At 36.1% G+C, this 22,855-nt stretch overlaps 1 protein-coding gene across 1 annotated transcript in view; it reads left to right on the top strand.

Annotated features, from left to right (window-relative positions):
• Positions 1-22,855, top strand: part of FMN2 (formin 2) — a 145,468-nt gene that overhangs the window by 115,540 nt on the left and 7,073 nt on the right. The window contains exon 18 of the mRNA XM_030447789.1: positions 13,739-13,888. Within this exon, the coding sequence (XP_030303649.1) occupies positions 13,739-13,888 (150 nt within the window). The remainder of the gene's footprint in view (positions 1-13,738; positions 13,889-22,855) is intronic.

The following is a 22,855-nucleotide window of genomic DNA, read 5'->3' on the forward strand; positions in this document are numbered from 1 at the left end:
TAGATGGAGCAAAATTAATATGATTAATGTGCTTGGATTTTCCTTTTTGTCATGGATAACTTAAGCCTTTGTTCAGTTCTATTCAGTTCTACCCCGTGATACCATTTCTTTTGCTTTCAGCAAAAAAATACTATTTATTTAGTTAGCTAGTTAATTTGGGCACAAAATATTAAAGTCCATAAAAATACATAAAATGCATATAAATACAGACGTTTTAAAGAAAAGCCTCTGCAGCAACAACAATATTTCTAAAATGAATAATGATTTGGGGGAAACGCAGCAGCGTGTATTTCAGAAAAGCTCAATTGTGCAATAGATGAGCTGAAATGGAAAGTTAATCTTAGACAAAAAATAAAGACAAAGAAAATGGAATGTCTGTTCCAGGGACTCCATGCAGTGTATAGCTGTTCATTTGTCACAAGTGAGAAAATGTTTAATCGGCTTGGAAATGATGTATTCTCTCTTTATTTATCGTGTTTAGTGACTTTAAGAGTGTCAGTATGTAAAGTGTTTATCCAAGGAATGGATTTCTGGCACATGGATAAAATGAAAAGTGAAATGTTTAACTGGCAATAGGCGTGTGTTCCAAGATCTCTCTGAGTAAGTATCCTGAGATGAGAAGAAAGCACACAGGTCTGTGTTTATCTAGCTTACGCAGGCAGACAGGGAAGGCTCCAGCCTGGTATTAACACTGAAGTGACATGGAATGTCTTCACCAAACCCCAAACAATTACATCATTCCCTTAAGAATATTGATAAAGTGTAATAAAAAAGAACCTGGCACTTTCCAATTAGATCCTCATTGCTAAATACTTGAGAAACTGTGAAATACTTGACAAGTTAAAATAAAAACCACTGTTTTGGGGGGAGGGCAATGAACTGAAAGTGGAGAAAGAGGAGGGGAAGAGATGCTTCTGTCTTTTAGGAGACCACAATTTGGTTGGGTTTGGTTTTTTTTAATTTTTCATGTCTTATGTTTCAAGATGCTTAGCCATAAGCTCAATTCAGCTGTAAATTACATTTAAATAATTTTGTAATTAAAATGTACAATATCTTTGAAAATTGAGAGATACAGCACACTTCCCCAAGCAACAGATTCATTCTCTATTTTCTATATTTTCATTTACTTGGATTTAAATACCTCTGACCTTTAAAGATGTGTTTTCTTTAAGCAGGCATAAAAAATTAGGACTATTATTTCCATGCATGCTTGATACAATTTTAGAATGAGATATCATTTGATCACAGTGTCCAGAGAAAGTAGGAACCAACGTTGCATCAGTTACTGTCAAAAGCAGTATGATAGCTGATGTCTTGTTTATGTGCAAGGATAAAAGGCAAGAGCAAGAGCAGCATTATAATCTTGCTCACTACTGATCAGAAATGAGCCAGTTACTCCTCTTCTTGCACTTCATCCCTGAAGAATCAACAGCTAAAAAACCTGACTAGACTTAGCAAAAAATAGCATCCAGTGAAGCTGGAGGTCCACATTCTCTGCCTCACTACCTCTGTTCAGCTGAACAGATATGAAAGAATAGCATGTAGCTTTATAACTTTCTTCTACAATCTTATCCAGTATTGAGTTCTGATCTCCTTGAAAGACTAAGGTTTTGGGTTTGGTTTTGGGTTTTTTTAGGTGAAAATAAATAAATCCAGACTGAAACAATGATCCCTCTTCCACTGGAATATTTCTTTCTTTCTCTTCCTCTCTACCTGCAATGATTTTTCTCTTTTTGGAATAACACCTTGGGAATCATTCCCAAATTTAAGTGGAGAGGTTTATTTTAGACACAGTCAGATGACCTTCAATTCTTCCTGCTATCTTTCAGCCATTTGGTTCTAATTCAGTGCAGTAGCACTATGGATTGCTTAGTTTCTACTTGGGCTGTGTGCATGTAAGAGTCAATGTATAGTAAAACTCTCAAGAACACTCCAGATCCTTTTATTTCTAGTATTTCAGATAGCATAATCCTGTTTGAAATGATAGCATAGGTTTTTATTGCTGAGACCCAACAGTCCCATATAATGGTGGCTTCAGTGAGGGGAAACTGTTTGACCCTTTTTGTCCTGTTGTGACGTCTGATCAGGGCTGGTTAGACAGAAATGCTGCTCACTGTCATGGCTTTGTGTACGTCACTGATTTTAACTACTCTGAGAATTTAATTTGTTCTTTAGTAAAACTTTGCATAATGAAGATATATATTTGTTTTAAAAAAAGTCAAACAGAGGACTTTCTGCCTTCTGAGTATCAGCTTAGGAATTCAGGATGTGCATGGCTGGGTATGAAACACTCATCTTCTCATGTCAGGTTATTTTCATTTGGTTTATTTTTAATTTACTCCCATTACTTGCGCATTCCAGTGATTTTTAGCTTCTAAGTGCTTCCTGAGTGCAGCCTCCCAGGCACCTCTTCTGTTTTCAGGACTTTTAATAATCCATTTAGCAATGTGTTGTTGCTTTCTTCGCTGTAGCTACAAATGACATGAATTTTGAAGAGAAATGTTTACCTTTAATTCCCTGAAAAAAAAAAAAAAAAGTGCTCCTGACACAACAATCAGACCTCCATTGGCTTCACTGAACATGAGACTTGGGCAGGGACAAAGCTTTACACCTGCTTATGAGCTGACAAGTTGATGACACTTAGAGAAATAGCAGACAGTATGGTACAATGGCACTGCTGAAAAGCAACACCTAGAAATGTAGCACCTAAGTCTGGTAATCCTTTAAAACATTAAATGTGCCTCCTGTCACACAATGCTTTGGATTGTTTCCAAAAGTGAACTATAAAGTTAAAGTGAAAACTGAGGTAATGATTGAAATAAAGTGGTGAAAAGCTCAGAATGGAGATAAGTATGTAGATTAAAAAAAAAAAAAAAACACTAAAAAAAAAAACAAACCCACCAAACAGCACAAGACTTTTAGCTGAAAGGCAAGACTATACTATTGGACTCCATCTTTCACTGCTCTTTGGCCATTCATCCTTTGTTGGTTCCTTTACTCTTAGGTCTCTTCTTGCTGTGTGGCTCCCAGCATGCAGACTTGAATTGCTCATGGTCAGACATTTCAGCCTGTAGGTATACATTAGCTGCTTCAGCAAAAAGTAAATACTTGGTGAGCAAAGGAAATGTGTATAGAAGAAACTTACACACTGCTAAAACAGACTGGATCACTCTAGTGTAGTATCCTGTCTCTGACAAAATATCAGGTCCTGTAAATATGCAGTAATGGAAACTTATCCAGCAGTTTACTTATGTCAGAAAGTCTCTTCTAAAATATGAGTAATTGATTTTTCCTTGAAAGATGAAGTCTTTGTCCTTTTCTGAAAATATTTGCCACATGACTGCAAGTTCTTAAGCATTTGCATGAGTAGTTTTTGTCTGTAAGAGCACTATCATTTCTCTTAAAGATGTTGAAACTCTTGCTTTAAAAAAAATAATTTTTAAAATTTGGTTTGAAATTAGTTTGCATTTAATGGCATTCAGTGCTAGTTTGAACAAATGGTAATACAGCTTTTATCAGACTAGGGTAAAACTTGAAGATCTAATGTTTTGCAAAGTTAACTGATCTTTATACAATTTATTCTACGGTTAATGTAGATGACCTCTTAGTTCTTACTGTAAAAAATATAGGATATTAGTTTAAGGTGCAAATACAGTTGCACAGCTAAGCAGCATTGACAACAATACAGATAACTAACACCCTGATAACAATATAGTTAAGATAATGGAAGTATGTCCATACTCCAAACTAGTGCTATAGATTGAATTCAGGACTAAAAAAAGAAAGAAAAAAAGAGTACGAGTAAAATCATGTCAATTAAAATATTAATCACAATAACCCCAGAAATTTAAATCTTTAAGTGTGGTGTATTGTGTTGACCTTTAGTTCGTGTCCAGCAGGTGATTTCACTGCATAGTCCTCCAAAATTCAAGATATTCCTCTTGTGCTGTTATAGCTGAAGTAAAAAGCTTTTGTGTGATGAGCTCCAGTGCCTCTCCATTGTATATCAGCTTCTGGTGATCTTCAGTAGGTTTTTCTTTCATCATATTGTCTATCTGAGCTGCTTAGGTAGATTGTTTCCTAAAACCTTCGGAGTACAGTGTTCTCATGTGCCGTAGTTGTGACTTAAATGTGGATAATGCTTCTACTTTTACTGTCATATGCTGATTTGTCACTACAGTTGTTGCTCTCTTTATTGCTGTATTTTAAGATTTAATGATTTTTGCATTATATTGCTGTTGTCATGTATATGCAAATATAAAAGCAGGATATGATTCAATTAGGTCACAATTGCATTAAGTCATCTGGGAAATATCCAGTAATAACTTGGATGGTGTAGGTCATTCCTTCCATAATAATTTCCAGTTGGTGGAAGGCTCCCACCAGCTCCCCTCAGTATAGGGCTGCCTCAGCCTACTACTGAAACTCCTCTGTGCTCCTCATATGCAGAGATTAAGTGACTTGGAAAAAAAATATTGCTTCTTCCTTGGTTTGTTGTTCAGCCTTTATACCTTGCTTCTTGTCTTCCTTAGCAAGCTAAGTTCAGAAACAGCCTCAGTGAGCCTCTCTTCTGCACTTTGTCTTTAATTAAAGCTTCATGTGGGGTAGCTTGCTCTCTCTTATTTTCTCACCCACTGCCTGAGAGATGGTTCTAGCTTAACAGGTCAGTTGAGGATGTAAAAGTTCCTTCTCTACAAAGAGCTATGGCAGTGGTCACCCCAGACCAGAAATACCATGAAGCCTTCATGTAATTCTTGGAAGGGATGAGAAAGAGCTCCTCCAGATGTGAGGGAGTGTTCTTAGACCAAAGGAACATGGTGTAGCTTTGCTTGGTTATGTGAATATTGAGGCTTCAGATATCCAGACTGATACTGTTATTTATTACAGTCTTTAAATCAGTTCCAATGCCTGCCAACTTTTCATTTAAACTTGATCCTTATAGAAAATGCTACCCATTATTCCCTACCCAGCTAAAAAAAGATGCTGTGATACTGTTGCTCCTGTATTTGGCTAAGTCAGGAGTTCAATCATATGTGCCTAACTTTTGAAAAATGCATGTAATGACCTTTTCAATCTGACACTTCTTCAGCCCAAATTTTGAAGTTTTTCAATTCACTTTCATGGTATTTCATTGTAATTGACCCTAAGAATATGAAAGCTTCTGTGAGTATTTCCATCTTTTCCAAAGACTGCATTTCTTCCACTCATAGTTGTGCTGGCTTTTGATGGTATTAGGGAATCTGGTGTTCATGTATGTTAAGGAGAGAGCCTCTTGTACACTGAAGTAAGTAAGAATGCTTTTCAGAGCAACTCCAAAGGGTTAAGATGACACTGCACCCCAACAAATTAAAATTCTTGTAGATTTTAAAATTCCCAAGTATTTCAGAGCACTTTTATTATATAATTTTCAAAAGATAGAAACTGGGACCTAAGTTTGATTTGAGCACGAAAATAGAAAGAATACATGACAGTACTTCCAATGAGACTGTGGATTCATTCTCTTGTTATTTTGAGGGTATGTGATTTGTAAATACCCATGCATAAAATGCAATCTTTGCTGGATTATACTCTTAGTGTGTGGGTTAATATTATAGGCACATGAAATCTGGTAAAGCATCTGTGTGGTTTCTGTATAGAAAGCTAAATAATCTGCCCTAGATTTAAGGTAAATTGTTTCTTGTTTTGTTAGATAACTCGGCCCTTCAGCCTGCAGGAATTTAAGATACGAAAGTGAGCTATACCATGGGTGTAAGCAGATTACAAGGCTGAGGTTGATATCAATAAATTGAAAATAACCTAAGAAATCTTTTCACACAATGTTTAATACATAGCAATTACACTGCCTCTGTATGTAATTTTAACTTCTTTAAGTAATGACAATTGCTCAGGACTGCATTGCATTAGGCAGGTGTGATTAACAGAAAGAGTTTTGTTAACAGAAGCATCTGGAGAAAGGTTTGGACTTTGAGAAGAGACATTCAGCTGCTTCTCCCAACATAGATGCTGGTAGCTTTTGTGTCAGATCAATGATGTTGGAATTCATTTCACCACTGTATTTCATGTCTACTGACACCTTTTCTTCATTTAACATAAAAATGAGAAGCATTAAACTCTGAGAAAGAGAAACTGTGCATTCATACCAAGCAGGCAGATTGCAGAGGATTGCAGCTGGCACCAGTGCATCTAGGGAACTGTACATGCCTCAAGCCAAGCTTTTGAGAGGAAGTTTTAATCTGTTTAAAATTGTCACTCTAAAATGACAGGGAAAAGCAAATGTAAATTAAAAATGCATTAGAGCAGTCATGCTAAAAAAGGTTTCCTTTTTTTCTCTGAGTGGTCTGGTAGAATAGATTTTTCAGAGACTAAAAAGGACCCAAGGCTGACTCTGTTTCTCTTGTGTTATCTCAGTTCATATTTTAATCTTTATAATATTGAGCAGAGACATAAATATGCACAAGTAGTTTGAATTTACATAAACCCCAGTTACTGAGTGAGCTATGGCTGACAAATACTTTGCACATGATACAGTGAAGGTAGAGCAAAAAATACCTCTTAACCTTCATTTCCTGACATTTGATGTTCAGATGGCTGGAGGATGACTCAGTCTGTGCAGAACAGCTTTTTAAACACTGTATTTTTTGTCATCAGAAAAGTTGTCTGTCAAAATAGCTCCATCCTATTTGTGACGTAAATTAGCACTTAATCTTATGTTCCTTTTGATAAAAGGCAGCATGGAGATATTAGTGGAACATTTTTTATATCAAAGCAATGCAAAACACAAACCAAAATAAACCCAGACCAAACTTAAACATATAGAGGACTGAGCTTGTAGCCTAGTGTTTTAGAGGAAAAATAAGAATAAAAATGAATAATGAAAGCAGAGAAGGAAAATTTCAGATGCAGTGTTAACTGTGATCCCTGATAACCTAACATTTCCAGAAGACATAAGCAACAAAAAGTAATTTGGCAAATTTCTTCATCATGCCAATCTGGTATTCATTAATCTGGTCCTGAAAAAATCCATTCTTATAATAAAGAGGCTGGGAAAATCTTAGTGCTCCATTTGACCTTCCAAGAAAACTATAATTTAAATTAGTCGTGGGTATATTTCATTGCTACCTTTCTACCCCTATTTTAAGGAACTTTTTTCCTGAAAGGCAGGACTAAGGAAATACCCATTTATTGATGTAAATACACCCATTTATTGATGTAAATATATAGGCATGGAATAACAGTTTGATCTGAGCTTGAAATGGCAATCTGGTGTGAGAAGGTTTTATTCATGAGTTCATCTGTCCTCTAAAACTTTTGGTTTCCTTAAAATATTTAAGAGCAAGATTATATTCTTAATACCTATCAAATTTAACAGTCTGTGCCACAGTATATGCTTTCCTTCAATTACTGGGTTTGCTGCCTTCAACGGATGGCATAAAGTATAAAATACATAAGTTGTTGATTAGTAGCGTAAAGGCACATGTATAACTGATAATATTGATTATTATTGATTCATACTAGAGCTGGAGGGTATTCCTAGTATTGTGATAGATCAAAATTCTCGTAAGCAAGGCCAAGTAGACTCTCAAAAAACAATTTCCTGTTCTTCACATCAAATGATTTTTGCTGGATGTTTACAGTGGGTAAAGAATGGTATCTCAAAGGTAGAAGGATGTTTGATGTTTTTGGAGCTGTTGATTTTCATCCAGATGGAGCAATAAAACACTTTTCTGGTTATTATGAATTTATATGAAGCAAGGGATTAGAGATGAGTGAGATGATTTGGCAGGTTTTTTTTAGCGGAAAGGCAAACTCTCTTGAGACCTTTATTTTCTAGGAACAATATTACAAAATCCATAGTTGCACAATATAAATTGGCAAATGAGAGATGAGATTAATGATTATTGCAGCCGAATGAAGCTGGCATATTATCTTGACTTTCTTTTTAGTATAAGAAGGATTTTTTTTTTCTTTAAAGAAAAAAACTAAAGCAAGAAAACCAACTAACCAACCTCCCCCCCAAAAAAAAACCACAAAAAAACCCCCAAACAAACAAACAAAAAACCAAACAAAAAAAACAGAGGAGGGAGAGGGAAGAACCCCAAGACCTTTCTTACCAAAATTTAATAACTAGATATTTTGAATGATCCTATATTTTTTTTATATTTTCTCACTTCTAATTATGCAAGACAGCTGAGAGCACAACAATACAATAAAAAAAAATAAATTAAGAAAGTGAAATAAAGTAACAGTGCAGAGATTACCCTCAACTAAATATGTCTTTACCTTTTTGTTATCCTAGTAACCAGGATTCCGGTTCTGTTTCATTTGATATAATTCTGTGTGCTTTTGTTGAGTTCCTTGGTATTCTGTCTTCAGACTAACTCTCATTAATGCTTTCAGATGTTGAAAACACAAAAGTCTTTTCCTCTTTATAAAATAAATCTAGAATTAGTATGACAATTCATATGAATAGCTTTTCAGGAGGCAAGTAGTTACCTATATATTGCAAACACCTTACCTCTACATAGTCATGAATTCAGGATCAATGCTCTGAACAGGCTTATCTGCCTGCCATCTACATTTGGCTTTAAATATAATTCCTGTTGGATATAATGTAGTAAGAGTCCTTTCTTCTCTTTTTACATTTTTTCTTCTGTTAAAGTATGCTTAGTCCTAAATTTTACTTCAGATTTTAACCAAAATGCTATGTACCTCAGCAGCTTCTGCCCAGCTCAGAAGTGTTTCTGAAATATGACTGCTTCACAGCAGTAACACAGTGCTGCCACTAATACTATCTGTTCTTCATTTCAAATGTACATTAATGATGCTTAACCATTTATATAACCAAACGTAAGTAGTCAAGAATATTCAGCTTCAAACCTCAACCAAAATACTTAGCCTATTAAACAGTACAGGTTCTTTCCTGCAGATTTGTAGAAATACTTTTTCTTCTTTTGAGTCCTCATTGAGAAAAAAAATCTTTATTCTTGCAGGTGATTTATTTTGCTCTATGGGAAACCAGATGCATGTGAGTTTGTGTGTGTTCTCCCCATTTCTCAGAAAGGTCAGAGCATGCCAATACATATTATTATTTGCTATTTGTTCAGCCATGAAAGCCTGATCAAATTATATTGAGATGAACTTACTGCTGTCCATTGCTCAGAACTCCTGATTTGGTTTTATAAGCCTGTTTTGGTTTGGGTTTGGTTTTTCAGCAAAGGAAATATTTTTGTCATTGCTTTTTCCTTGACCTACAACATATGTTCACATACATAGAATCATAGAATCATAGAATTGGCTGGGTTGGAAGGGACCTCAGAGATCATCGAGTCCAACCCTTTTACCACCGTTGCGGTTGCTAGACTATGGCACTGAGTGCCACATCCAGTCTCTCTTTAAATATCTCCAGGGACGGAGAATCCACTACTTCCCTGGGCAGCCCATTCCAATGCCGGATCACTCTCTCCGTAAAGAAATTCTTTCTAATATCTAACCTAAACTTCCCCTGGCACAACTTAAGACCATGCCCTCTTGTCTTGTTGAAAGTCGTCTGGCAAAAGAGACCAACGTCCACCCAGGTGTACAAATATATTTTGTGTACATATTTATGAATGACCCAGTGCATTGCACACAACAGACTAGAAGCTGAATAATTGTCTGCAACAGCTTGGTAACTGGCTTCAGAATGGAATGGAAAGAAAAATTGAATAACCCATAGCTGCTCTTAAAATATTTCTAATGGGTGAGATCTATTAGCTAGAAAAGCTGTCAGTGAGCCATTTGCCATGTGAATGACTTCTTTTCTTTCTCATATGATTAAATTTGGTTTGGCTTTTAGTGCATCCATTCCTGTCTTCAAATAGATAAATAATTTAAATAGTCTCATAGCTGTGATTCATTCATCAAATTTCCACATTTGAGGAGGCAGTGAGTTCAGTCATCTTGGTTTGCAGTGATTTTACTGAATTACACAAACACTTGAACCAAGGAAATTAGAAGATTAGAAAAGGAAAAAAGGAAGTAACTAACTTTCTTGCTTTTGTTGCCTTACTTGTCGGGGATGAACATCTCTTCCATTGTTTTGAGAGATTTAATGTTGTTTAATTCCCCTCCAGGGTCAGCACGAGGGATATGAAATCCAGCCTGAAATCTGTTTAAAGAATTCTGGCATTTGCTATGTCAGGATGAGAGAGTGGTGTGAACATCACTGCCCTATTTTTAATCATGCTTGAAAAGTCAGGCTGTTAGAAGCAAAGCCAGCGACATCCTTTACCTCTTTTAATCCCTGAGAATAACTCGCATGCCCTTCCTTCCTTCTTCCATGACTGCTATCTTGTCTCTAATGCACATTCTTTTCTTTTAAGATACACGCCAAGAGTACAGAAAACTAAGAACCTTTTCACTCAAGAAATGGACAATAAACAAACTTTTCAAACACCTGTTTGGTAATAAACATTTAACTTTGCTGAAAGGTGAAATGAAATCCAGAGAGGTCAGATGAGTTTCCCAAGGCCATATGATGCTGAAATTAATTTGAGTATAGGAACAAAAGCTCTCTGAACTCCAGTCCCCTATTTCCTTCAAAATGTCTGTATGCCTGCACATTTAGTCAGGAACCGTATCAATGGTTTTTTGCAGATGTTTTGTTTCAAAATCTGCTGAGGGATCTACAGGATAATTTTAATGGGCTACCCCACTGAAAAGCACCAGGGAAAAGGTATTTGTTGCCTGGCTGAAATCTGAAAGGACAATAATCTAGTCTTGGGGTTATGGCAATGTCATCCAAATTTCTCCTTGTATTTAAAATGTGCATCCCCTCCTTGAATCAGCTTTGAGATACATCTAGGTTGACATAAGTAAACATTTCCAAATCAGATATTTAAAGAGCATGGTAATATAGAGGATTTATTGCTGTGCACATTATTTTTTGATACGTTTGGATTTACTTTATTTGCTTTGTCTTTCATGTGTGAATTATGCCGCTTTGTCTTGTACTACAAAAATGACAGCATTTAATGTATAGTGAGCAGGTTTCCATATGTCTTCTAAGTGTGCTCTAAGAGACTTAACTGCTGTATAAGAGTAGAGATCCCTGGTTGAAAAATACGTAGTAACTGTCTTGATCGTTTGATCTGCATATATAGAAATAACATTTAATTCATGGAGATTTGTACCCTGAAGTCTTGCTGTGTTGCAGCTGATGTCTTCTGTGATCTTACCAGGCGTTAGAAAGGTGTGACATGTTCTCAGTGACAACCTGCTATGCTGCTGCTGCTTCACATTTCACAAACAGCTTATTTCCCTTACCTCCCAGAGTAACTGCCATGGAGGCAAACAACCTGGCTGAGCATTTATCTTCTCTCTATAAACCTAGAAATTAAGTTAGATCTATTAGATACATCTGTATGCATGTGTAAGGTTGTGCTGGTTATACAAGTGGTCCACGGGGAGATTTTCAGTCACCAGAGAAACAAATTTGGGCTGTATCCCAGAGGATAGTAGGAATAGTTGAAGAGTAATGGAGGTCTTTGAATCTTCAGTAAATTTCAGTGCTGTTTATAAGTTGGTTTTTTTTGAGCTATCTCCTCTACAGTATGAATTTCATTTTGTCTTGCCTTCCTGTTTCTTGAAATGTGTTCCTATAATGAAATTCTTGCTTTTTGCCTCAAATTTAAAAGCATTGCTTAGGATGGCTAATCACTGTTAAATTCTTTTAACAGTATTGTCATTTGCAGGATGGTTTGAAGATATTTTCTCAGAAAAAGGACCTTCTGACCTTCTGATCTTTCTATGCTCTGTAAATCATTAATGGCATTCATTCGAAGAGTTTTACAAAAAAGAAGCTATTGACTCACCTGATGCCTCTCTCATCCTGTATTGCTTGTGTTCCTTCAAAAATATTGCCAGTTCATTCTGAAAAGTCAAATGAACCTTTATTATGACTTCCCCACTACCTAGCTCCAGAGCTATAAATCTGGGGGAGTGGCCTGATATGTCCCCAGTATGTTTGCAACCTTGCAAAAAGTTGAAAATCTATGAAAGTAGGCAAAAGTTTACAATACAGTGCAGTTGGCTGATGAAGGTCAGGGATATTTTCTTGAGTGATTCTGTGGTACCCTAAGATTGATAATAAATATTTCCTCAGTATAATACTATAGGGAAAATGTAAATAGGTAAGTAAAATGGAATTTTTTATTTTAATCCATTGTATCACTCATCTATAAATCATTTGGAAAAAAATGCAAGAAAACTCAGCCACAAAAAAAAGAGACATCCTATTTAGTAAACAAGAGCTGACTTTCAGAACAGAATGCAATAGCAGTCTGAGAGAGCTTAAGAAATGGTACCCTCAGGTGAGGTTTCATTTGAGTATCAACAGAATGGGTTAAAAAGAGAGGGTCTTTGTCTTTTATGTTTTTCTGCACTGAATCTTTGTTGCTCAATGGCTTCATTTTTCTTCAGCAGATGGAAAACTTAACTGGAATTAAGAGAAAAAAGGCTGTACAGTTTGGTAAAGTGATGCTAATTTTTTAAGCTGGAGGCTTTTTTATTCAGAAATAGGATAATTCTATGCAGACAGAAACTTTGTCAGATTGACCCTTCTGAATGGTTGAATCTTTGTATAATACTGTCACCAATAAATACTTTGAATTATAACTATCAAAGCACTCTGTCTCCAGTTACAATGGTCCATGAATGAAGATACAACTTCTGTGACTGAAATGTCACTTCCATCCATTTAACTGGAACTGAATTTTTTTCCCATACTTAAAGTGATTCAAACTGTGATGATGTGAAAATTATCATAAGAGCTGATGAATAGTAAAAGATCAGGGAGCAAAACATCTATAATTATATTTCAAGAGACAGCTTTCAATAGAATTTTTCATAAAGTAACATTTTCCAGAGGCTTTCATGTGGAGCTTCAGATGATAAAATATTAAGTCAAAAAACCAAAAGTGGCATAATATTTAATTAAGCAAATGATTTTAAATATAATTCTTCTACATTCCTATATCCTTTAAAATTTGAAATAAAATAGAAGTAATTAAAACTCAGAAATCTGTTCATTTTAATCATAGTCGTCACTCAGTGTAGGAAAATGCATTTCATCATCAGCTCTTTGTTGAGGTGTAACTTTTGTTCTAATATGCTACTTATCTTTTGCTTTGCTCAAAGGGTTTGTCGGGTTGTTCTGGTAGAGTCCTGGTGGACACCTGTTTTCTAAAACACTTGCTCCTGGCCCAGTTTTCTGTTCCATCATTTCTTGTTCAGTACACAGCAGGTCTGGGCTTTACTTCTCTGTAGGCTTCAGCTGACAATCTCTCACACTATCGCATCGTAGTATGGATCTAACAGAAGATGAAGAACTCTGCAGTCCTTTGTAGACTTGGCCTCTTGAAAATAACTTTAAACACAAGAGAAAAGCAGTGTACGGGCAGGTGTGGATGTCTGCATTTGCAGGGCTATCAGCAGAGCATTTATTTTAGCTTTTGGAATTGAAGATACTTTGGTCAAAACCAGAACCCGTGCTACATTCCAGATCCCAACTTTTTTTGCAGAGTTATCTTGTGTATCTACCTCTATACAAAGAGCTCAGAACTATTACAGTTTTATATGCTTTTATTTCAGATCTGATACCAAGAATAATTAAATGTCATATTGGTGTTAAGGTAAAAAATCAAATCAAATCTTCATCAGTGGGTACTGAAACATTTGCCACTTCTGTTTTCTTTGACAGCTTTTTGGAAACTGCAGCCTATTTCTATATGAAACCAAAAATGGGAGAGAAAGAGGTGTCCCCACATTCTTTCTTCAGTATTTGGCATGAATTCAGTTCTGACTTCAAAGACTTCTGGAAGAAGGAAAACAAACTTATTCTTCAAGAAAGGTACATTTTCTTGTTTGTTCAAAGGCTTTTCTCAGAGAATGTTATTGGGAGCAATTGCACAGAAACCAGCAAGCACAAATCACAACCCGTTGAATGTTCTTTTTGTTTGTTTTTTGGGGTTTTTTGTTTGTTGTTTTTTAAGATTATTGGTTTTCCTAATAGTTATAATTTTTGAATGGGACATTAATATCAATTTGTGCTAAAATTTTTCATTACCCTACTGACATTTTTGGTAAAGCATGTGTAACTATTGTGCCACTATGAATCCAAGCAGTGGGAGACCTTTTCCAGGTCTGAAAGTTGATTAAGATTTCCTATTAGCATCAATAGGAATCAAGACATGATGTTTTTTAAATATTTGTCCAGTGAAGCCAGGAAAAAGATAGGGAAGTAGGAAGACAGACAGAAAAAGGTCATTTCATCCTCCATTAAGAAAACACACTAAACCGTATTGCAAATCATGGCCTATGGACATGACCACATGTGGTGTATAAAACATAAAGAACTGAGAATGGTAATTTTGAAAAATTACACATACTGTCTGTGCCATGTATTAGAAGAGCTGTGAAGTTTGCTTTCATCTGCATGCAGATAGCACATAGTGGTCTTTTGTTTATAAAAATGGTGCCAAGAATTAATCAGTTGTTTAAAAAGTAATAAATGCTCTATTAGAACAAATTAAAGAAATACAAACATGAAAACTGTAAACACTGTTATATAATCCCACATCTGTTAGCAACTTGAGTGACCTTGGTATAGAGATAATTAAGCTACTTCTGAGCCTCAGCATTAACAGGACCGATGCTTTATGTTTATTAAATGATTTATATCACTCCATGTTTAGATAACTTGACAAGAACAGGACTCTTTTTCAAGACTACTCAACCTGTGTAATTGTCACAGACATCAGATTACTGGCTTAGGAAGTCACTGAAAATTTAGGCACATATATGATCCATGTCATGTATACCATGTATGTTTAGGGTAAGTGGATACATTTTGGAGCAGTCTCGCAGTTAAGAAAACTGGATTCTACTCCTTTTGCAAGAGTGTGGTGGAAATGTTAGTACAGCACAGCAGCTCTCTGGGGATCTATTTCATTTTACTGACTGACTGAATTTTCTGTAATTGAGTATATTTCTTTGGAACCAAGTTGACAGTTAAATACTGTCAAAAATTTGGTTTCCTATGCAGGGATTTGACTTCCAACTTTTAATACATGTTAACTAAATCTTGTATTTTTTTATAGAACAGGGTTCAAGAAAAAAAAATGTCCTCTTTTTTTTTCTAAATTTGTAGGCTATTTTTCTAAAATCATACAAAAACTCTCCAGAGAGAGGTTACATTGCAAAATATTTTTCTTTAAAAGGCACTAATTAAATAAGCACAAAACCTTTTCCTCCTGTTTTCCCCCCTACATCTAAAGCATAAGGGAAGAAGGAGAGTGTGGTACAATCATTTCACTCTCTCAGTGAACAAGTGTGCTAAGAGGATGCATTGAAGCAACAGAGCTAAAATTTAACTTCAGCTGCCCCCTTCTAGGGCAGGGGTAGTTTTAGCCTGAAAGGCACTGAGCATGTATAACCTAAAAAAATGGCTCTAGGTGAGGATGTGACAGGAAAAGAACAGGACAGTGAGAAAGGGCCTGCAGTGGGAAAAGCATCAGGGAGATCCCCAGGAAGAACAGCAAGGAGGCCAAAACCTGGGCTGATGTAACATTACGCCTTGTCCCATCACTACATGCCCTGCTCCCCAGCTTTCTTGCAGACCCCTTCAGGTGCTGGAAGGCCACCATAATATTGCCCTGGAGCCTTCTCTTCTCCAGGATGAACAACTCCAACTTTCTTAGTCTTGTCTTCATAAGAGAGGTGCTCCAGCACTCTGATCATCTTCATGGCCCTCCTCTGGGCTTGCTCCAACAGTTCTAAGTCCTTCCTGTGTCTCCAGAACTGGACACGGGTCAAAGTAACTTACTGTAGTATTTTCTTGGTGGAAAAAACAAGTGAGAGATACAGTGAAACTTTTATTTCTGAAGTGTTGCAGTAGGCCAACTCTGGTGAATTATTTACCAGATTTCTGCCTCATGAAGCATAATTTAATTATTGTAATTATTTATGAAATATTTAAATGTATTTACTTTTCTTTTTCCGTTTTATCATCTTTCTCACCCCCTCGTTGCTTAAGGTTTATTTTGGCTTGTTGGTTTTTGGTTGGTTGGTTGGTTTGGTTTAGTTTTGGGGTGGGGTTTTTTTTTCTTTTCTTCTTTTCCCTCTGCTTTTAGTGTTTAGTTTAATAAATGTTTATGTTGTGGGTAATAATTCTAGAATATTTTATATCCCAGTTTCCACATGGATTGTTAACACAGGCTGTTCCCTATTTAGTGTCTGCAAATATGAGTCACTGTTTTATGATAATTTACCCACAGGCTTTTCATAGATGGTATTTTCTAAGGTTGTACCACTTTCTGTTACTGATGGATTAACAGTGTATGTTTTAAAGAAAGCAGTCAGCAAGTTCTTATTTTAAACATTTTCACTTGGCATTTCAACTTGCTTTCTGGTTAGCCAGGTATTTATATGCAGAAGATAAACATTGAAGTGTCAGACTTAGTACTTCCTTACAAAATGAGGGAAAAAAAAAGACTTAAAAATGGTGCAAAGTTAAAAACAAATTAATTTTTCTGAAGTTTTCTACAGCTTTCACTAAGTTCTCTCACCTGAAATAAAGCAGAACTGGAAAATATTAACTGTAGAGAAAATTTATGCCTGACAAACTGTTAAGTACAGTAGCAATAAAAAGAAAAATGCACCTGAAAATTACAGTGAAAACATAGGTCAGCCAGGAGCTTTTCTGAACAGCAATATTTTTTTGTGGGCAGAGTGCAGTCCAGGCAAACTGGAGCATTTCCATAGAAATTTTTATCTGAGTTATTTATAAAGTTCTCCAAAATATTTTGTGTAGGCTGAAATGTCTGATGCTATGTCTATCCTACAGATGCGTTCTTTTCAGGGAAAGTTTCAAAGTAATCTAACTTTCTTCTAATGATGATTTTTTTAAAAATTACCAAAAAACCCAACCAATCAAACAAAAACAAACAGAAAAAAAACAACCCAGAGGGTAAACCTCAATTAAATTAAATGTAGATGTTTTGAGTTTTTTAATTTTTTATAATTATAGTCCTTTTACAGTATATTTGATGTGTGACTGGTAGTCCATGCTTTACATTCATACTTTGAAAACTCTTGAAAGGTATGGAAGTGTCACCGCCTTAGAAAAATTCCCCTAATATTCAAACACCTTTTTTTCTTACTTAGAGCAAGTGTCCTGTATAAACTGACATTAGTTTTTTAACTCTTTTGTCATTAATCTGTCTTTATTTTATTGTATTTATTTATTTGTTTCTTTATATTTCTGTGGCAGAGCTCTTCAGTGCTAAGTGCACTGGTCCAGTCTGGCACTTTTATGACAGCAAGAATTATTGTAGTTTTTCTTGACATCTAGGAAAGGCCTACAGGACTTTTGCCCAGACTCTATCAATTTTCTAATAACCAGGAAAAGATGCCTGCCCTAGGAATGAAAAAGATGAAAAATCTCATGAGGTAACACCTAATATAACCCTACTGAGGGAAATCTTAACATTTTATGATTGACTCGAAAAAGAATAAATTAAAAAATAGGTGTGGCAATCAAATATGGAAAATACATATCCTCAGTTACTAAAAATAGGATTATTTATCAGACAGCCTCATACTGGTGTTGACAACAGTGATCTGTCCTTAGGTCTACAACTTCCTCTTTTCTTTACAGCTGTGAAATATACACTGGCTCATTGCAGTAGGAAAAGGCAGTCAGTCCCTTAGCTTTAAAAGAACAGTTCCATCGTTGCCAAAGGTTAAAGTCAGTACCATTAGGCCTTAGATGAAAGTTCATATCTTACTAGGAACAGGTTGATAAAAAAGCAGAAGCATGTTTGTAGGGCCACAGTTCCACCTTCCTGTTTCCCTGGCTACAAGTGAGGTACTGAGACTCTTTTGTCCACTCCAGTTCTGGACATGTTTCCATTTCTTCAGTCTGCTGTGCAACCTTGTAAAGATTCACCTGTAGAGGAGAAGGAAAGCTGTATTTCTAGACAGAAGAGGGAGGAAGTGGGATGATTCGAGGGGGGATAGAGAGAAAGGGACAGATATAGGTGCCCTGTAAGTGTGTACATAAGGTATATATTGCTCATAAGCTCAGTCTGGCCCTTGCCTTTATGAAAAGGAGCATCACTGAACAGAGACTGGTTGTGTCAGGGATGCCAGCAGAGGAGAGTTCATAAGCAGGATCAACATGATGGTAAAATTCTCTAAGTCCCTGATATCTTGCATCACACTAAGCTTAAGAATTTCTTTTGGCTGACTTTATTCAACCCTTTAACTCCCACGATAAATCTTTGACACATTAAAAATAATCTATAACCTCAAAAAAAAAAGTGCACTCGGCTCTCAAATGGAAAAGTTGCCCGTTCCCGTAAGAATAGCAGTTAAGCTGGCACCTGGTGTGTCACACTGCGTATATCTAGATGAAAGGGAGATTCCTGGCCAGCATGTCTCCACAGCTCATTGATCTCCCCCTGCAGAAAGACTGGTATGTCTCCCTACAGACTCCTCGGCAGGATGATTTAAAACTTGCTGTTGAGCAATTTAAAGTCTGGCATTGGATATCTGTACATTGCACAGTGAGGAGCATATTGGTAAGCTGCCACTTCTGCTTGCAGAGGAGGGCATTAAATCCCATAGCACGAGCAACGTCCTCTCAGAGCAATTTAGGGGATATTCAGTTAACGCTTATAATAGGAACCAGTGAGTCAGACTTGAGAGTGAGAAATTGTGGGACATGGGAATATAAACTTGCAAAGAACTGTGGAGATGGGAGGAAAGAGAAGAAAAATGTACATGGAGGGGCAACATGAGAAGGAAATGATGAAAATGTGGAGTATGTTTAGTGGGATCATGTTTTGCTCAGGATGCTGTTGGGTAACACCAACTAAAAGCTCCCAGCCTTGTCCTAGTAAGTAGTTATGGTAGCGAAGTTTTCTGAGTAGGGAACTTCAATCTCAATGTAATTGTTCCTCTCTAATCAACAGTCACATTTTGGTAGGCTTGGTTTTACAACTCATAATGCCATTTCAAAACAGGATAAAGCTGACATGACTTTGAATTGAATAATTAAAAGGATCTTCAGTTTCTTAGAGTATTTCAAAATTTTAACTTGAATAAAATAGCTTTCTGATCACAAGAAAAAAAAAAATCAAAACTGTGACAGGCGTTGGAAAATCTACTTAAAGAAAAGGCCCAACTCACCAAGGATATAGAAGCTGGGAACGGTCCTTCCAGGCAGTGCCTCACAAAGAGACAATTTGCAGTCAAGCTGAGATGTTGCTCAACGTTCCAGTATTTTTTGTTTTCTTCCTTCCTTGTGTGATTTCCCTAATTAGTCCTTTTTATTTTCAATGAAAACAACATAATTTTTTCATTAGGAGAGGATTGCAGTAATTTTCATTTTAATGTTGCTTTTGAGAGAAAAATTTGTGAAAAATGAAAGTATTTGGAGATAAATTTCTCGGTCCAGATCTTAGGTGGAAATTACTTTTAAATCATCATTTTTAAGTAATACTGTGTTTTGTACAGCAGGAAGAAATATTTCATTTGCAACAACAAGCCAACAAATAGCAAACCTGAACAAAGGGAAGGATCCAGTAGAAAAACTAATTACAAATCTGTGACCTTTCCTAATTTTTGTGCATAAGAGGAGACAGACAACAATCATCATCTTGTAATGAAGTTTGCAGCTTGTTTCCAGGGCTGTAATATTAGACTGGCTATGACAGTTTAGGGTATAATGACATGAGATGCCATGATTCCTACCATGTAGTGATATTTTCAGATTTTTAAAACCTTTTTTGTTCATGACTTTTGAAAAAAGAATGACATTTGGCTATGATAAAAATCAGCCCAACATACTCCGTAGATATTTGCCTATGGGTGAAAAAATTTTTAAACATAATTTCTGACAAAAGTTGATATATTTTCTGTACTTGTTAAATGTTTCCATTCCCAGGCACAGTGGTTCCATTGGCTCTTGAGGTGCAATAAAATACTGTAATGTTTTACAAATGAACAACATTTCTCATTAAAATATTAGTCCCCCCAAAATTTGAGACTCACAACGACTTAAAGTCTGCTGTAACCCAGACTGATCCTAAACTCCTGAAGATGTAAGATTCCTTGATTACTGAGAGTTTGCCAAACCAGTGCATGGAACTAGCATAATAATGACAACACCACTAAGTGTAAGTGCATGACTGTGTGCATGTTTTATGGCATGAATACAGGGAATATTCATCATAGCCAACAGCAGGGTTTTTTGGGGTTTTTTTCTTACATTTTTGTAATAACATAACCATAGCCCTGATATATCCAATTCATCTGTCCAGGGTACGTCTTCATATCCTCTTTAAGACCGTTTCCTTCTCCACAAAATCTGTTCACCAAGTCATTCTTTTTTTCACATTGCATTTTTTTTCCTCCTTTTACCCCATCTGCTGCTTAAAAACATTTTATAGTGATCACATAGTTTCACATTTCCGTTCACTTATGAGTTTCCTTCCTTTTGCTTGCTGATTATGTTGCCAGCTTTGCCTCACCTCCAATCTTGTTCCTTTCCCTTATCATTTCCTGTTGAATTTCTGAACCAAACAGCCCAGAATGCATTCAGCTTCTTTGAGAGCAACCAGGCTTCTGTTCCAAGAAAAACAACAGAAGGTGATGCTATCTTTTCTTAGAGCAACCTCAATTTTCATATTCAAAGCCCATAGGAAAGTGATTTCCATCTTCTCTGAAGGAAGCCAGGCATAGAAATACTGGCCACTTTAATAAGAAAAAATAAAAAATATTAATTTGATGGCAGAAATCAGAAAAATGTATTGAAGTGTCTATATGCACGTCTGGATTTTATTAGAATCAGAGCTATCCTTTACAGTATAACTTTTTTGTATCATTACATTTTCCAGGGAAATTTTTCTTTAATTCTAGGTTTATAATTTTTAAAACCTGTTTCAACACTGTATCCTTTTTGGTATTTATGCACATCTGTGTATCTCTGCTCAGATAAGAGCACAATCCCTAGATCACCACGAATATCTTTGCCAGATAGGACTGAGCGAAACAAAAACTTTAGAATTTAAATTCTTTCAGAATATCTTGAATTGTGTTGTGAATTACAGTGAGACTCGGTGAATTGGAAGATCTCATTTTCATTACAGTTGGCCTCAATTTCCCTTGGCCTCAAAGCCTTATTTTGGGACCATTTGACATGGTGCACACTGAAGAAAATCTGAAATGTATTTCCCAGTCTACTTTACAGTGCTTGCTCAGGGTCCTGCTCCAGGTTAGTCTCTGTGTTAAGTGGCCAAATGAAAACATTTTAATCTATCTGTCCTTGGTCCTCTGAGCCAAAGTATGATTAATCACTGTCTTTAAGACAGCCATTGCCTGTCTTGTGGTCCTTGAAGTAACCATGTGAAGGGCTGGAAGGGATGTCAAGATAGTCTAATACATAATCTCTTAGTTGGTAGGTAGAGGTTAGGTTTCATCAGTCAGTTTGATGGGACCAGGTACATTACACTGTGCTTCTTATCTGTATAAAGTCTTTTCAGTCAGTTACTGAATCATATCTGTGTTATCACTTCAGGTCTCTTGGCGTGAAAGTAAAAGATCTACATTTTCTTTACTTCACTTTTATGTTGGCAATTGTAATTTTTTATTCTGTTTTTCTACTAAAGAGAAACACCTTAGCAAAAAATAATTTCAGAATTTTCTTAAATGGGTCTAAGACTAAAATATAGGCCCATTGCTCTGGAAGAGTTTTCAAAGAAGGAATTTTAAAGTTTTCTGCTCTTGAAATCTTAAAGATGTCTGGCACTTGATATTTCTGCTGAGGATTTTTTAATTTTTTAGTTTTAAAGGTCTTATTATTACTATAAAGAAGTTACCTCCAAACCAGACAAAACTACGTAAAGTATTTTGGTAGCAAAATATATGTCAAACTGTGAAAGTAATGCCTGTCTGGGCTTATTGTGGAAGGTTTGGTGATCAGCTCTACTATGTAAGGCATATAACCTTCCAGCCTCCTCATTCTGCTTCCATTTGTCATGTCACTGTGCTTGCTAGTGAAGTGTAAGGCTACCAAGCCTAGATGGAGCCAGTAGGAAATGAATCTGTCTGCCACAGATACTTCAGACAAAATTATTAATGTTTAGTGGCAGGAAAGTGGCTCCCCCCCACTCAATGGATTAAATGATGACAGAAAGTCTCTAAGCCTTGATAAGGTTGTGGCCAGGCTGGCTTTTGGTCTAGAAGGTAGATAAAAATACTCTGGCTTTTGGTTTTGTAAGGATGTCTGGTTTCTTTTTCCTGTGTGTGCCAAAGTGTAACTTGCTTATTCATCTCACAGACTGTCTTTAAGCCTAATCATAGTTTGTATATGTTTGTTTCACAATAAATATGGGTTAGAAGGCAGTGACTGTTCTGAAGGAGACTTTTTATTATCATAGAAATAGGAAACTACTTCCTTTGTTAGGGATGACAACTATTAGACTCTCTGAATCTTACTACGCAGGAGATTTTCAGGCTCCTTGGGCTCTGTAACTGGCTGGATGTTAATTAATTTCTAGGTTTTTTTTTTTTTTTTTTTTTTAACTGATCTATGGATTGCCCACTGTTATACATTCCCTACATGCTTTTTTTACTATTGGAACTGTTTGTAGCATATCCTTTCTGTAGGAATGCAAGCAATACTTTAGCTTAACTTATTTTTTTTTTTTTCAGGGCAATATATTTGTCCAGATTTGAGTTAACACTTTTATTAAGTAGCTATAGAATCTGCCTGGGGTCTAATATTGGGTCCATTGCTGCCAATATCTCTGCT

The sequence above is a fragment of the Calypte anna genome, chromosome 3 (assembly GCF_003957555.1).
Source record: "Calypte anna isolate BGI_N300 chromosome 3, bCalAnn1_v1.p, whole genome shotgun sequence".
Classification (NCBI taxonomy): Eukaryota; Metazoa; Chordata; class Aves; order Apodiformes; family Trochilidae; genus Calypte; species Calypte anna.